The sequence below is a fragment of the Amia ocellicauda genome, chromosome 1 (assembly GCF_036373705.1).
Source record: "Amia ocellicauda isolate fAmiCal2 chromosome 1, fAmiCal2.hap1, whole genome shotgun sequence".
Lineage (NCBI taxonomy): Eukaryota > Metazoa > Chordata > Actinopteri > Amiiformes > Amiidae > Amia > Amia ocellicauda.
In genome coordinates, this window is record NC_089850.1 from 2,124,349 (window position 1) to 2,141,243 (window position 16,895).

At 36.9% G+C, this 16,895-nt stretch overlaps 1 protein-coding gene across 3 annotated transcripts in view; it reads left to right on the plus strand.

Moving 5' to 3' along the window:
- Positions 1-16,895, plus strand: part of reps1 (RALBP1 associated Eps domain containing 1) — a 181,560-nt gene that overhangs the window by 104,925 nt on the left and 59,740 nt on the right. For all 3 annotated transcript variants that reach the window (XM_066700473.1, XM_066700647.1, XM_066700558.1), the window contains exon 12: positions 5,931-6,032. In XM_066700473.1, the coding sequence (XP_066556570.1) occupies positions 5,931-6,032 (102 nt within the window). The remainder of the gene's footprint in view (positions 1-5,930; positions 6,033-16,895) is intronic.

The window sequence follows — 16,895 nt, forward strand, 5'->3', positions numbered from 1 at the left end:
GAGGAATGCTGCCTATGACCCCAAGAACACCATCCCTACCGTCAGACATGGAGGTGGAAACGTTATGCTTTGGGGGTGTTTTTCTGCTAAGGGGACAGGACAACTGCACCGCATGAAAGGGACGATGGACGGGCCAAGTACCGTCAAATCTTGGGTGAGAACCTCCTTCCCTCAGCCAGGGCATTGAAAATGGGTCGTGGATGGGTATTCCAGCATGACAATGACCCAAAACACACAGCCAAGGCAACAAAGGAGTGGCTCAAGAAGAAGCACATTAAGGTCCTGGAGTGGCCTAGCCAGTCTCCAGACCTTAATCCCATAAAAAAGTCAGCCTCGAAACCTTAATGACTTGGAGAGGATCTGCAAAGAGGAGTGGGACAAAATCCCTCCTGAGATGTGTGCAAACCTGGTGGCCAACTACAAGAAACGTCTGACCTCTGTGATTGCCAACAAGGATTTTGCCACCAAGTACTAAGTCGAAGGGGTCAAATACTTATTTCACTCATTAACATGCAAATCAATTTATAACTTTTTTGAAATGTGTTTTTCTAGATTTTTTTGTTGTTATTCTGTCTCTCACTGTTAAAATACACCTACGATTAAAATTATAGACTGATCATTTCTTTGTCAGTTGGCAAACGTACAAAATCAGCAGGGGATCAAATACTTTTTTCCCCTCACTGTAGGTGATGTTTGTTAGCGCTTCGACCAATATTTATTTAAGTCTTTGCTATGCTGTTCTCATTTTGCTATATTACAACAAAACTGTACTGATATCTAGGAAAATTTACTACTGTTTTTTTTTTTAACTAAGCAATGTGTACACATCATGATTTTGAGTAGGGCCCAAGAGATGTATCGGAACACCAATATTATTGGCCGAAATAGGCCTTTTACAGAAATATCAGAATCAGCACATATTCCTCTGATAATGCACCGATACATTTTCTCAAACTATTGGCTAAATATTTTTTCAAATTACCATAAAATCCTAAATCCTAAACAAAACATAAATTCATGTTTATTTTGTTTTACAGTTATTATATTTATATACCATTGTGGTTTTAACATAGTTACGTGTTTTCGTTTTCCGCTGGAAGCTTTCGAATCCACAGTGACACTACTGAATGCCGTGGTGAAACAAAAAAACTAAACATTGAGACACATACAGCTTATAATCAAATATAAATGTGTTTTACTAAAACCCTCTAAACCAATAGAAAGTATTTCTGCAAGCTGTGCTGCATTTGAGTATCTATGGTATTGGTAAGTGTTTATTCTCGTAATGTGTTTATTTTATAGGATCCCCATTCGGTTATGATATGGCAAATGGCTAGTCTTACTGGGGTCCACACACACACACACACACACAAACATTACATAAAACAAAAAATAACACTTCAGTATATCAACATCAAAAACAGCTTTTACATTACAGTTTATATATCACATTAAAATACAGTCAAGCATACCTCAAAACCTTCAGCACACTTTATCCTGCTACTATACTACTTAATAACAATAAATGCATCTTTAATTAATTTTTGAATGATAAGTTGTTTTTTGACTGGTGAATATTAATGGTTAAATTATTAAACATTTGAATAACTCTGTAAAGTACTTTTCTTTTAAGGAAGTTCATTGTAGGACTTTTCGCGTTCGCACCTTGTGAACAATTTTGATTTAATCCTGCCTTAAGTCAAATAATATAACTTTCAACTTGTTGTCTGGGTTCCCCATATATATTTACTTCCAATTTTGGGTTAGAAGCCAATTTGTGCCTTGACCCGAAAATAATACTTTTAGGATATATTTAGAACTAACTTATCTTGATCCATTCATATACTGTTTAACTCTTTCGATAAGACATTCTTGACTTCACTGCTTGTGATTGCTGCATAATATAGTGTAGAATGTACAATGCTATACTGACATTATTTATAGCAGAAGGCAAGCCATTGGTGAAAATGGAGAAGAGGAGTGGTCCAAGACAACTTCCTTGTGGCATACCACAAGCTATACTATAGGCTACCATTGTACCATTGTGTTCTAAAGAAAAGATAACTCTTCATCAAGGTTATAGCAGTTAGTTAGTTATAACATTTGAGCTTTCCAATTAAAACATCAGTGACATCAAATGCAACACTGAAGTCTAACATAACTGCAGCCACTACTTTTGAGTAATTTCATTTAGCCAGTCATCTGGCATTTGTGTATTATAAGTAGAATAGTCCTGTCTGTATGCATCTTCATGACTGAAAATTACCATATACTATGGCATTGAAGTGCATTTAATATATTTTCTAAATTAATAATAGTAACAAAAATAAAGATAATATTTGCTAAAGATGTTGACCGGATATCATCAAGCAAAATGTCTCCAAATGACAAGCAAGCTCAGATCACAGTGAAGAAAATGACAGTGGAAAAAAAATCATTTCTCATACAATGTTGGATAAAACTGAAACTATACACGTTATTTATAAAACTATTTCAAATCCTACATCATGTTTTGGCTATGAATCATATTGTAATACTTTTAGCATACACAGTAAATAAGTAACACTTTTAATGGCATTGTGAAAAACATATAAAAAAACAACAATAAATGGAGCTCCCTCTTGAGAGAAAATAGAGAAGCTGTGCTTCATGCATTATAACCTGCCACTGTTTGATTGGCAGTATTGAGGACTGAGGAGGATGTGTGAACCTAAGGAGAACCTGACATGTAAAACGCTAATATGAGCTAGGTCAGAATTTTATAATAGCTAAATCTTTATTCTACATTCACATTTAGCTATTTGTCCTTTATTCTAATGCATGCATTTTTGGCATGTTTGATCTGTGCTTGTTATTTGTGATACGAATTAATGTTCACTTGTTATTGTTCAAATTTAAAAATCCTGCCTTCGGTTCTGCCTTCGGTCCATATTTGTCAAAATTTCTCTTTGATAGCCAAATTTGAGTGATCCATGCCAGAAAATGTCTGTTTTACATGCTAAGTCAATATAGGCAAGTCATTTCGGTAATCAGAAAATTGTGCTCCCCAATTATCAGTATCGATATCAGACCATAATAACCTTTATTGGTCATGCTCTAATTACATTACATTATTTGTCATTTAGCAGACGCTCTTATCCAGGGCGACTTACATTTGCACCCATTTATACAGCTGGGCATTTTACTGGAGCAATCTAAGTGAAGTACCTTGCTCAAGGGTACAACAGCACTACCCACCCAGGATTTGAACCCGGGTTATGAGTTATGAGTCCAGAGCCCTAACCACTACTCCACAGTGATGTCTAATTGTTAGTAGTAGAGATTAATTAATTCCTTAATGATAAGGAAAAATGTTCAGCAAAAATGCAGAATCACAAGTCCACAAGAGAATCACAAGAGTTGCAACTAAATATCCTTAACATGGAGTTCACTGCCAGACAACATTGAATTTTGTTTTTATTTAAAACATTGACTTGCTTACAGTAGGATGGTCGATTTGGATTTTTTTTTTTTTTTTTTTAAATAATTAAAGCTGTTATACACTTACAGGGTTATGTCTTTAAATTATGAGTTTACCCCTAACAAATATTGCTTTTTATTCACCAAAAACATGTGTTTTTATTATCACATCCGCCATCTTGGAATTTCCTTATCTAGTGTCATTAAAGAGATGTTTTAAAACTTATAAATAACCACCACATTGATCATAGTACAAGACCAATGTCTGACGTTTGGGTGGTATAGTTGATAGGTTTTTATCGATTTGTGTGATCTACACCCCAAAACATTGTCAAATGGTAAGAATCAAGCGTTGGGTGAAAAACGGCACCGAAACGCAGCTCTGCACAGCATGCTCCAAGTGTTCAGTTTATAATGTAGTAGCAGAGTGGAGTGACTGTTACTTCTGCATTCCACTGTCAGAGCCGCCATTCATATAGACTGCAGCAGTGCTGTGGAGCTGCGGCTGTTTACTGTGTGTGTATCTTTGTCACCAATTTCTTTATTATTTTGAACCATCAACTATTGGTCATCATCATGTCCTGCTTATCTATTACCAGGAGAATTGCAGAGTTTGTTGCAAATTTGAAATTAATGTTGTAAAAGTGTTGTACTAAATTATTTGTAATTCTGTGAGAAAACATCTGTGAAATTAAAAATATATTGAATAAAGTCAGATAAGGAAAGTTTGTTGATTTCAACATCACATTTTGTTTTCAAAGACAATGCGTCCTCCACAAAGGTTTATTATGTTTCGTGCACATTATTATTATTAATCAAATGTCATCAAACCTGGTCAAATCAGAAATTAACAAGTTTCTTGTGAAGAATTTCACAACTTGGCATTGAAAAACAAACCAACTGCCAACTACAACTGAATTACTGTATGCATGTATACATCAATAAACTCCATACAGTACACTTTACCATACAAACTACGTTCTACGTTACTTGATCTTTCATAGATGTCCACTCAAGTGACTGCTGCTTTTTAAACTTTAGTTCTTCAGGTTTCGTTTAACCATGAACTGATCTCCACTTGGTTTGCTCATCACAAAACATTTAATAACACCAAGCGCATGTGCTTAGAAACCCCAGTTCACTACATAATTGAGCCTGCTTTTATCTCTTTTTTGATGTCGATGATAATGTAGTTTATCCTTGAGTGAGAGACGCTCGTTTAGTGCTCACCATTAATACAGAACTGCAAATAAGAGGAAACGGGTTTGACTGTAGTGGGTTGCTTTACTTCCATATGTATTTAAGTAAATGTGACGATGCTTAGACTAAAATGAATAACTTGAGTGTGAACAATTACAAATGGTAAATACTAGCAGACACTGTACTCCATTAAAACATTTAAATAAGCCTATAATTCAAAGTAAGAAAAGGGGAATGTAGTCACAAATTCATTATTGAAAACTATTATTAATAACAATATTTTTACTTTAAACTTACCTATATGTATAATAACGTGTTTTTGCAACCGCACGCAGACATCCTGTACTGTAAGTAATGACATGCTTTCATAATCTGAAAAGATTTAAGTTTTATAAAATTTCCCCCAAAGAGTTGATTAATGAATAGCATAAAAAACTCAAATATATATTAATAAATAAGTATACGTGGACATACACATGCAATGTGAATCAAAACGTTTTCCCACATGGTTGAATATTTACGCTATTGATTATATTCTATGATTAGAAATATGTACCGATATATTACAAGGCAGAAGTGAATGTCGTTAAAACAAGGATGGATTTACCCTTAGCACACAATCATTGTAATTTTAGCTATATAGCCTATATGATTAACATAGATTATCCTTTAAAAAATGTTTTCAGAAATAGTACATCTTGAGCAGTGCAATTTTTTTGTATCTCATACAAAATTGGAAGCAAACAAAGCAATATTGTACTGCAAGTGCAAATATCAAATATTTTATTGAGAGGAAGGATCCTCCCTGCAAGCTGCACGTAAAAGAGAGACCAAAGACATAAAAAATATATGAAATACATTTATTTTAAATCATCAGGTCTTGCAGAGCAAAGGGTGCAATTGTGTTTGAAAACACAAGCAGACGTTTCACAGCTCATTTAAACTTTATTTACTTGTCTGTAATTTCTGTATAACTTTAAAATGATCTTCATCAGCTCATGATTTTTTGAAAGAAATAAATGTAATGGTCATTTTAGATAACTTTGGTCTCTCTTTTGCATGCAGTGTGTGATGTTGATAAAGTTCCTCACTTAAAAAGGGTGCTCAATAGATCCAGAGATTACATAAAGTTTTCCCTGCTCTTGTTCATATTTTAGCTGAAGAGATTCAAGCACAATCTGATATGGGCATTCCTTGTTGGCAAGAAATACAAAATGGAATATGTCAGTTGAAGCCCCAGACTAAAATGTATGGCATTTTTCTTTTTGCAGAACATGCACACCCTACTAGTCCTTCACTGGCTAAACCACAGGAGCTTTCTGAAGAAACTAAGCTAACAACTTCAATACAATTTGTAGCTGGTAACACTGCAGGTAAGTAGCAATGATAATAGTTAAAGGGTAAATCAAGACTACATACAGTACTGTGTAAAAGTTTTATGCAGGTATGATTTTGGCTCATCAGTCCAGAGCACCTGCTGCCATTTTTGTGCACCCCAGTTTGTGTTTTCGTACATAGTTGAGTCGCTTGGCCTTGTTTCCACATCGGAGGTATGGCTTTGTGGCCACAAGTCTTCCATGAAGGCCACTTCTGACCAGGCTTGTCCGGACAGTTGATAGTTGTAAGAACATAAGAAAGTTTACAAACGAGAGGAGGCCATTCGACCCATCGTGCTTGTTTGGTGTCCATTAATAACTAAGTGATCCAAGCATCCTATCCAGTCTATTTTTAAATGTTCCCAAACTTTCAGCTTCAACCACGTCGCTGGGTAGTGTGTTCCAGATTGTGACAACTCTCTGTGTGAAGAAGTATCTCCTGTTTTCCATCTTGAATGCCTTGAAGCCCAATTTCCATTTGTGTCCCCGGGTGCGTGTGTCCCTGCTGATCTGGAAAAGCTCCTCTGGTTTGATGTGGTTGATGCCTTTCATGATTTTGAAGACTTGAATCAAGTCCCCACGTAGACTCCTCTGTTCCAGGGTGAAAAGGTTCAGTTGCCTCAGTCTCTCCGAGTAGGACAATCCCTTCAGACCTGGAATAAGTCTGGTTGCTCTCTTCTGAACTGCCTCTAGAGCAGCAATATCCTTCTTGAAGTGTGGTGCCCAGAACTGTACACAGTATTCCAGATGAGGTCTAACTAGTGCATTGTACAGTCTTAACTACATCTAAACAGAAGGGGGGCTAATGCATTGGGAGAGCGTATGTGCAGAGAAATTGAGAATCATTTAAACTAAGGACCAGGGGGGCAGGGAGATCTGACAATGGGAGATGTTCTTCTAAGGAAAGAAAATGAAGGGAACCTTCTAGTAGGAAAGTCCTGAAATGTTTGTACCTCAATGCCAGGAGTATGAGGAACAAGATGTTGGAGTTAGAAGCCACAGTGCTGGCATGTGATTATGATAGAGTCAGAGGGACACTAGTTAGAGAACCAATGGGAAATTGTGAGCTTTGAGGCATTCTTTCAAAAAACAAGGTCCAAGTCTAAAACAATGGTCTACAATTTCAGAAAAGCAAACCTTGAAGGTATGGAGGCGGCACTTAGAAGAGGTAGATTGGAGCACACTGGATACAGACTCAGTTGAAAATGGATGGTTATATTTTAAGAATATACTAATTGAGGCCCAGGAGCAATTTGTACCAAAACTTAGCAAATTGAGGACCAAAAACCAGTGGCCAAAATGGTTTAATAGAAGAATGCAAAAAAATATCAAGAGAAAGAAAATGTTGTATAGCACATACAAAAGGGATTGAGATGAAAAAGAATATGTTGAGCTGCAAAGAGATCTTGAGAAAGGGATCAGGAAAGCAAAGAGGGAAATAGAAAGAAACATAGCTCTTGGAGCTAAAACTAATGCAAAGAGCTTTTTTCAGTACTACACACAGCACGAGGTCAATAAAGGAAGAAGTGAAACGGATAAAGGGCAAAAATTGAAGTATCTTGGAAAATGAACAAGATGTGGCAAATGTTCTAAATAAGTATTTCACAGTTTTTACAATAGAAAAGACAGATAACATGCCACAGGTTAACAATCAGTCCAGGCAAATCCTAAGAGAGATCAGGATAAATGAGGAGGAGGTACTAAAGGGACTTGCAGAATTAAAAACAAACAAATCACCTGGGCCAGATGGTATATTTCCAACAGTACTTAAAGAAATGAGGGAATTGATTTATAGGCCTCTAACTCAAATATTCCAAATGACACTTAGAACAGGGGATGTGCCAACTGACTGGAAGATAGCAAATGTCATTCCAATTCACAAGAAAGGGGACAAAACTGAGCCAGGAAATTACAGACCAATCAGTCTCACCTGCATCACAAAGGGACTTAGATAATATTCAGTTGTGGGCCGACACCTGGCAGATGAAATTCAATGTGCAAGGCAATACATACAGATAACAAAAATGTCTACTATAATTACACTATGGGAGGAATAGAACTAGATGAAGTATCGCATGAGAAAGACCTAGGAGTCTATGTGGACTCCTCACTTTCTCCATCCAAACAATGTGGGGAAGCAATAAAAGAGGCAAACAGAATGTTAGGGTATTTTGTCAACAGTGTATAATTGAGATCAAGGGCAGTAATGTTAAGACTGTACAATAGGGCTGCACGATACTGGGAAAATTTGCGATATGCGATATTGTTGTTGAGTATTGCAATAATGATATTTCTTGCGATATAACATTTCCCTATAGAAATGCTATTTTTATTAACAATTTTTTTTTTAATCATTTGTATATGTAATGATCATACTAAAATAAACAGGTAATAGATAATAGAGGTGCAAACATTTAGACTTTAAAACACTATGACTGACTGAAAACCTCGGCAGATATTCTGATTCTGGTTTGTGGTTACCATAGACCTGCAAACACAAAAAAATGCATTACTCTCAAACATTCCTTTTTTATTCACATGTAACCATGCAATCATCAAGAGCAACTTTTAAACAAAATATTCCCTTGCCTTGCCTTGCATTATTAAACACAAATCAAATAAAAAATTACTATTAAACAAAGTGTACAGACCTTAAATAAATTAGTATGTAGTGGAAATACTAACATCTTGTCAAACATCCACAAGAATAAAATAATTAAGTATTAACATATAAACCTATATTTTAGCACAATGCAATGCCATATGTGCTTATCAGTGAAAGCAATTTTATTCCAGGTTTTTTGCCAAGAAAACTAGCATATTGACTTTGGTAGGTTTTAAACATGTCACAACATTTCCTGATGTACTAAAAAGTCTCTCTGAAGGTGAACTAGTTGTAGGTATACAGAGATACTTCCTGGCTAGTTTACTCAGGTGTGGGAAGTTGACCTGATGGAGAGGGTGCATCTCACTGTCTATGGTGGGAGACACCAAGTAGCTGTTCAGTTCAGCCTCCACAGCGTGCAATGGTACCATAGATGACGAAGCTGGGGATGCTTTGAAGAAACTGCCCAGGGATTTTTTGGGCTTCTTTAGGATCACATCTGATGAACCCATGCCCTGGTGATCTTGATTACTTAGGCTCTGCTCCTAAAATAGAGAAATAAAGTAAATATTGTAACCAAATCTAGTTATAGTGCATTATTTTTTCACTTACTAACTATTGTCATATTAACATTTACCTTTGGCACAGTTGCTTCAATTTCAGACATCACCCTGGCTCTGATGTCTGACACCTTGTCACTGCTGATGTAGCCGGCTTTGAATCTGGGGTCCATAAAGCAGGTCATGTCCAGAAGTTCTTGAGTTGCTTAGTTGTCATACTTACTGTTCATGTAGTCTAGAATCCTCATCTTTATGGACTTCGTTAAATCACTGTCTTCTTCCTTTGCAGCAAGAACTGAGGTGTTCATCAAGTGAAGTACAGGTTTCACATACGAAACACTTACATAACTTTCACCTGACAGAGCATCTGTAAATTCTTGCAGAGGCTGCAATGCCTGGTTTATAGACTCAAGTACATCTAGGTCCTGCCAAGAATGAACCAAATGTCTAAACTTTCTGTGTGCTGACAGGACGTCGCTTATGGCCCGCTGCTGCTCCAGAACTCTCTGAATCATTTTCTGTCTCGAACCCCACCTTGTAGGGCATTCTGTGATGAGGTAGTGCTCCGGGAGGTTGTGCTCTTTTTGTGCTTTTTTCAGGGCCATCTTCTCCTTCCAGCTGTGGGAGAAATGTCCCACTAACTTTTTGCAAAGACCAACAGCTCGAGTCATGCGTTTAACAGCATTTTCTGAAGAGTGAAGAAAAAACAAAACAAGGACGTACAGGGTGAAATAACATTGCAATATTATAACTACAATTTTATATAACAGCATTTGAGATAGAAAACAGTCAGCTACAATTTGCTAGCCTCTGTGGATTATTTGTCATTTAGCAGACACTCTTATCCAGGGTGACTTTTTAACCATTTATACAGCTGGGTATTTTACTGGAGCAATCTAAGTGAACTACCTTGCTCAAGGGTACAACAGCACTGCACAGCACACATTATCTTAAATATTACAATATGCAAGATCATGTTTATACTACATGCAACTATACAAAATATACCTTTTTCTGTTTTCATTTTATTATTGCAAATATAAACATCAACACTCACCGATGGCCAGATGCATGCGGTGACCAAAGCATTGTAGTCTGACCCAATTATTAAGTTCGCTAGCCTTCACCACATTAGCGCCGTTGTCTGTTGTAATGCACACTTGATTCTCCTCTTTTAAGTTCCAGCTGGTTAAAACTTCCCGCAGTCCATGGGCTATGTTTTCACTGGTGTGGGATTCGGGGAAATATACAACGCCCAGACAGCTTGTTTTTAATTCAAAGTCTTCAGTAAGAAAGTGAACGGTAAAGCTCATGTAGGGCTCAGTCGTGCGACTGGACCACAGGTCAGTGGTGCTAGCGTAGAAGTCCACTTGGCGCAGCTCGGAGCTCACGGTCTTCACACGTGTTGTACATCTGTGGAATTGCGACTTGAGAAAAATAATTTCTTGATGGCAGCTGATATCTCCGGTCCAATTTGTTAATTAGACTCACAAACAGGCATCATGTCTTTAACTAAAAAGCGTGTGATAGCTTCTGTTAATTCCTTGTGGCGTTTCAAGGTTTTTTCATAAGGAGTTAAACTTGCAAAACTTTGATTAATGGTTGTCTATGGGACTCTCTTACCGTTACTTGGCATTTCGTTAGCAGTTTTGGTAGATTTGGGCTTACACTTTTTGAAGTCTTCATATAGCTCCCTGTGGTTGCGTTCCAGATGACTGTGGAGATTAGTTGTATTTCCTCTCGATGTGGCAACAATTTTTCGGCACGACTTACACAGTACCTGCATTTGTGACACATCTTCTCTCTTGAAGCCAAAATATTGCCATATTTCAGACGTACAGTTCTTTTTAGGCACAAGTTCTTCGCTGTTGTCATTTTCCTCGGTTGTCTCTACTCCTGCCATTACTTTTTATTTTCCACTCTCTGCTCTGAGCCACTAGGTTCCTCTTTGGGCCCAGTCTAGCCAATAGCATAAGAGCACCTACTGGGGAGGTGGGTATAAACATAGTAAGGCCCCATCTGATTGGTCAAATTTGGATAAACAACCTATGCAAGCAACACACAAATGCTTGGCACATAAAATAAATGTAATTTATCGCACCTCTCTGCGATACGGATATCACATATACTATTATCGCGATAACAATTAATTTTCGATATATTGTGCAGCCCTACTGTACAATGCGCTAGTTAGACCTCATCTGGAATACTGTGTACAGTTCTGGGCACCAAACTTCAAGAAGGATATTGCTGCTCTAGAGGCAGTTCAGAGGAGAGCAACCAGACTGGTTCCAGGTCTGAAGGGAATGTCCTACTCAGAGAGACTGAGGGAACTGAACCTTTTCACCCTGGAACAGAGGAGACTACGTGGGGACTTGATCCAAGTCTTCAAAATCATGAAAGGCATCGACCACATCAAACCAGAGGAGCTTTTCCAGGTCAGCAGGGACACACGCACCCGGGGACACAAATGGAAATTGGGCTACAATGCATTCAAAACGGAAAACAGGAGACACTTCTTCACACAGAGAGTAGTCACAATCTGGAACAAACTCCCCAACAATGTGGTAGATGCTGAAAATTAAAAATTAGGCTGGATAGGATCCTTGGATCACTCAGTTATTAATGGACACCAAACGAGCACGATGGGTCGAATGGCCTCCTCTCGTTTGTAAACTTTCTTATGTTCTTCTTATGTTCTTAACATTACTTCCCTTGTTTTAAATTTTACAATTTTCACAATATACCCTAACATTCTGTTTGCCTTTTTTATTGCTTCCACACATTGTTTTGATGGAGAAAGTGAGGAGTCCACATAGACTCCTAGGTCTTTCTCATGCATTACTTCATCAAGTTCTGTTTTTCCCATAGTGTAATTATAGTGGCCATTTTTGTTACCTGCATGTAATATCTTGCACTTATCCACATTGAATTTCATCTGCCAGGTGTCGGCCCACAGCTGAGTATTATCTAAGTCCCTTTGAATAACCTGTGCTGCCGAGATTGTATCTGCTGAGCCACCTATTTTAGTATCATCTGCAAATTTGACAAGTTTGCTAACTATCCTAGTGTACCAGGGTCCCACTATTTTCTGCCAATTCTGAGCTGATTGCAAAGGGAAGTAAGCATGATGTGTCTTTCATCTGCTGCAGTTAGACCCCGTTCACACTTATTAGGCCGGCCCTGGGCTGCCTCAAATTTAGTCCGGCTTTTTTTTCTGACCTCGTTCACAGTTGAGGAGGCCTAAGGACGTTCGCAGCTGAAAAGTAGGCCTAAACGAAATGCGTGCCGGGAATCCGCTGAAACAAACCAGTTACGCATGACATTAGGTCTGCTTACAGGTGTATGCGATGTATTTAAACTTATTAATATTGATATATATAGGCTATTGATCAGTTCTATATTTTCATTGAAAGTAATCTTAACCCTTTGCAGCCAAAGCTTTCTAATTAAAAAAAAAAAAAAAAAAAAAGTTGGTTCAATGGGGAATCAAATTAATATATTTCCATTTTCAAATGTCTATCTTCGGTTTTGCAAGTCTAAAAGTGTTATACAATTCACCCGAAAGCGAAGCACATTTAGTAGGACATTACATTAAAACACAAGAAATCGTATGCATTAGTTATCAATAGCCTATTGAGATGTATAATCTGAAAATGTGTATTACATACACACACATACCGTGCATATAATACAGTAGTAGTTCTTCAACAGAGTCTGTCTGTCACAGAAGCCTTCTGTGATCGCTTCTATAGTTATATCCTCATAGACAGCAGTGCTCTTACACTTCCTTCGGTTTCTTTTTTAACTTTATCTTCCATCCACATTCTAAACAGTGCTTTAATTTCTGCATCGTCCCAGTTACCTCCAAAGCTGGCATTTGTGATTGTACTGCTCAGTTCAATATAATTGCATTTCAGATTGCATAGTAAACAGCTGGTCTCGTTTTAAAATGCATTGATTCGGTTAAATCGTTTTAATGCAAAATTCAGATAAGTGAATAAAGTTACATGGTCCCGTTCACAATTTCAAGATTTAGGCGCGGTCAAAAAGCTGGACTAGTTTTCACCCAGCCCAGGTCCGCCTTAAAACTATGACCCCGTTTACATATGAGTTAAGGCGGCCCTGGGCCGGCCTAAATCTCATATGTGAACGGGGTCTAAGTTTCCTTGGCCAACCACTGCGTCTACGGTCCTCAACGTTGCCTGTTTCTTTGTGCTTCTTCAAAAGAGCTTGGACAGCACATCTGGAAACCCCTGTCTGCCTTGACATTTCTGGCTGGGAGAGACCTTGCTGATGCAGTATAACTACCTTGTGTCTTGTTGCTGTGCTCAGTCTTGCCATGGTGTATGACTTTTGACAGTAAACTGTCTTCAGCAACCTCACCTTGTTTGCTGAGTTTGTCTGTTCCTCACCCAGTTTTATTGCTCCTACACAGCTGTTTCTGTTTCAGTTAATGATTGTGTTTCAACCTACGTATTTAATTGATGATCATTAGCACCTGTTTGGTTTAATTGTTTAATCATATACCTGACTATATGCCTACAAAATCCCTGGCTTTGTTGCAAGTGTACCTAGAAGAATTGATGCTGTTTTGAAGGCAAAGGGAGGTCATACCAAATATGGATTTGATTTTCTTCTCTTCACTCACTTTGCATTTAATTAATTGATAAATATAATCTATTAACATGTCTATTTTTGAAAGCATACTTACTTTATTTCACCTGCCTAAAACTTTTGCACAGCACTGTATAAAATAAACATTCCTATCTTGCTGCGCTGATTGTATGTTATCATCATAATGTCACAAATGCCAACGTACCAAATCTGTCTTGCTGGCACAAAAGCCAGCAGAACAGATTTTCTTCTGAAAGCCTCATACCTTTATGTATGAAGAGCAAGTACCAACATTAGATCCTGACATTCAATGACACCCTGAACAGCAGTGTCAGATATCCACTTTAGAGATTCTGTGTGGAAATCTTTCTGGTTTGGGTCTTGTCTTAAGACGTTGAGGGCAGGTAAGGACCTTTTCCAATTTGAGAGCAACATACAGTTATAAACTGGATGCATAATTAAATTAAATTTAAAAATCTATTAAATCATACCATTAAAAAAAAAAAGATAATGTATGTATTATTATTGTGCACAAACACATTTAATTGTTTAATTGAACAATTTATGATTTGCCAATGACTTGCAGATTATCATGCCGGAATTATTAAACACTCTTTGAGCTTTGCTGTTATGTTCAGATGTTCGTAACTCTGGCAGTGTCTTTACTAACAAACACTCACAAATGCACAAACATACATACTTACTACATATACATATAACTGAAATAGTATTGTAATATGCTCTATACATTTATTGTAAAGTTAGGAAGATGTAGTCAGAAGTAAGATTAGTATTCTCATAAAAAGTCATGATTTTAAGAATTGTGAAATGTTTATATAATCATGAGCAGGGCCAGATGGAATCTGCTGGCGTGGATTTTTAATGTATAAAAATAAAACTTAAAACATGATGAGCGAAATTAAAGTATTACTTACTGTAACATAACATCCCCTAAGTAATAGTATATTATGCAACACATGCGCTGTAAAATAGTCTCATCTGCGTTCTGACCAGTGTGCTCTGGGGCAGAGTGAAATCTGACACCTGAGATCCTGGGTTTTCAGAGGGTCTTTGGATTGGCTAGATATTTGTAGAGTCACGGTCTGTGATTGGGTAATAAATCTCTAGGCTGATGACGTATACATAGTAATGTCCTTTCCATTTGTCAATACTATAATACTATGTTCTGCAGATGTCAGCAAAGACGTAATGTAAACAAACCGCACATGGTTCTTTTCAGCAGAATCTCAATCACAAATCTTTTCCCCATAAATTAATACTTTATAATTGATTAATATGTATCTAACACAACAACTTTGTTAAATAAATATTAGTCTGTGCAAAAATACCTTCCTATTATTATTCCTATTATTACCTTCCTAATAACAGCAGCAATAAAAGCAGACCTGCCAACTCATGCATCCTATGTCAGACCCTCATATTATTATTGTTTCCTGATATAATCACAACTTTTTATTGTGACAATTTCAAATGAACTATAAAGGTTGTGATTATTTGTTTCTGAAGGAATGTTTTGCAGCTGTAACTGACCAACCAATATGTTTTTATTTTTCATAAATTGTTTTATTGTATTAATACAATTTTCATTCAATTGCCTAATAGTTTAGCAATGTGAGCTGCAACGACAGTGCCCTAACATTAGCGTCCTTGTGTCAATGTTTTCTAGTCATAACAGTGAAATACAAAATGTATATCTATCTAGCTAATTTATACAATCTACTTAACTAAACCATTTACTTTCCCACATTTACAAACCACACTCAAGATATACAGACTGCTTGTCTACGTTCGGAATCATTCCTGTGTGCTCGAGTTCCAGCGAATAATAAAAAAAAAAATACATAGCAAAAACTGTCTGTGTATGGAGCTTTTAGGTGGGTTAACACACCAGGTGTAGATTTGTGGTATTTTAATTGCACTGCACATATTTTAAACTTAACAGTGTTTTAATTTCCATGCAGAACTTATCTGTGAGGAAGCCATTGGTCACGTTCTTGTAGTGCAGATTTATGCAGATCTGCGCAGACCTGCAGAATTCCACCAATTGTGCATATGGACTTAGTTAATGCAACTATTATAATTCCAAAACACTTTGACCCAGGTCATTAAAAACTTAAATGGTAGCCTAATGCCCAATCATATTAGCAAACCGTTGGAGCCCAAAAAAGCTTCCCTTTAGGTCATAAAAATACTAAATATTTTTACAAACCTAAAATAGCCTATAATTATAAAAATAAGATGACCATGATTGGAACAAAACTACCCTAATGGATTGGATTTAGCATCTCTGCTGTAAAGGGGATACTGGCTGAGTTTTTGTGTACATCTGTTTAGATCAAATAGCTGTTTCTTATTCTCAAAAGCAAAATGTAAATATTTGAGTGTTACCTTATAGCTGGTAAAATATTTTCATTGTTTAAACACATGTAGTTGGTAATTTAAGGCTTCAATCTACTGGATGTACATAGGAGTCATGGATCGATATTCTGTAAGTGTTTGTACAAGTAAAATTTCCACGTTTTGCCAGTTTCCTTCCATTGTGTTTACTAGGCTTTAGTTCTAAGTGGGGCACTGGTGTGGTTCATACTCACTACCAAGAACAAATAGTCAGGAGGAATATGTCAATCTAGGGTTTTCGCTCTATGAGCAGTTCATCAGGTTGTATGGGTGTGTGTTTTTTCAGTGAGAAAAAAGCATGACATTATATTGTGTGTATAGCTATATCTATACCAAAAGTATGGGGGTGCATATCTGCAATTGATTGATTGCTGAAAACAACTTATGTATTTTTTTTTTTTTTTTTTTAAGTTTGACATTCCTGCCTTATGTAATAACTTGAAACAAACTACTGTCAGCCTACACTGTAATGCAGTCTAACACGTTTGCCTTTGTATAGAGAGATATTTAGCATGATTTATTGGTATATAACTTCTGACATATCTGTGACAATAGTTAGCATTATTATATATCACCAACCTGTTGGTTCATCAATAACACTCAGAATTGCTGCAACTACATTATTTTTAACCTCCGCCATTTTTAATGACCAGGTACGTT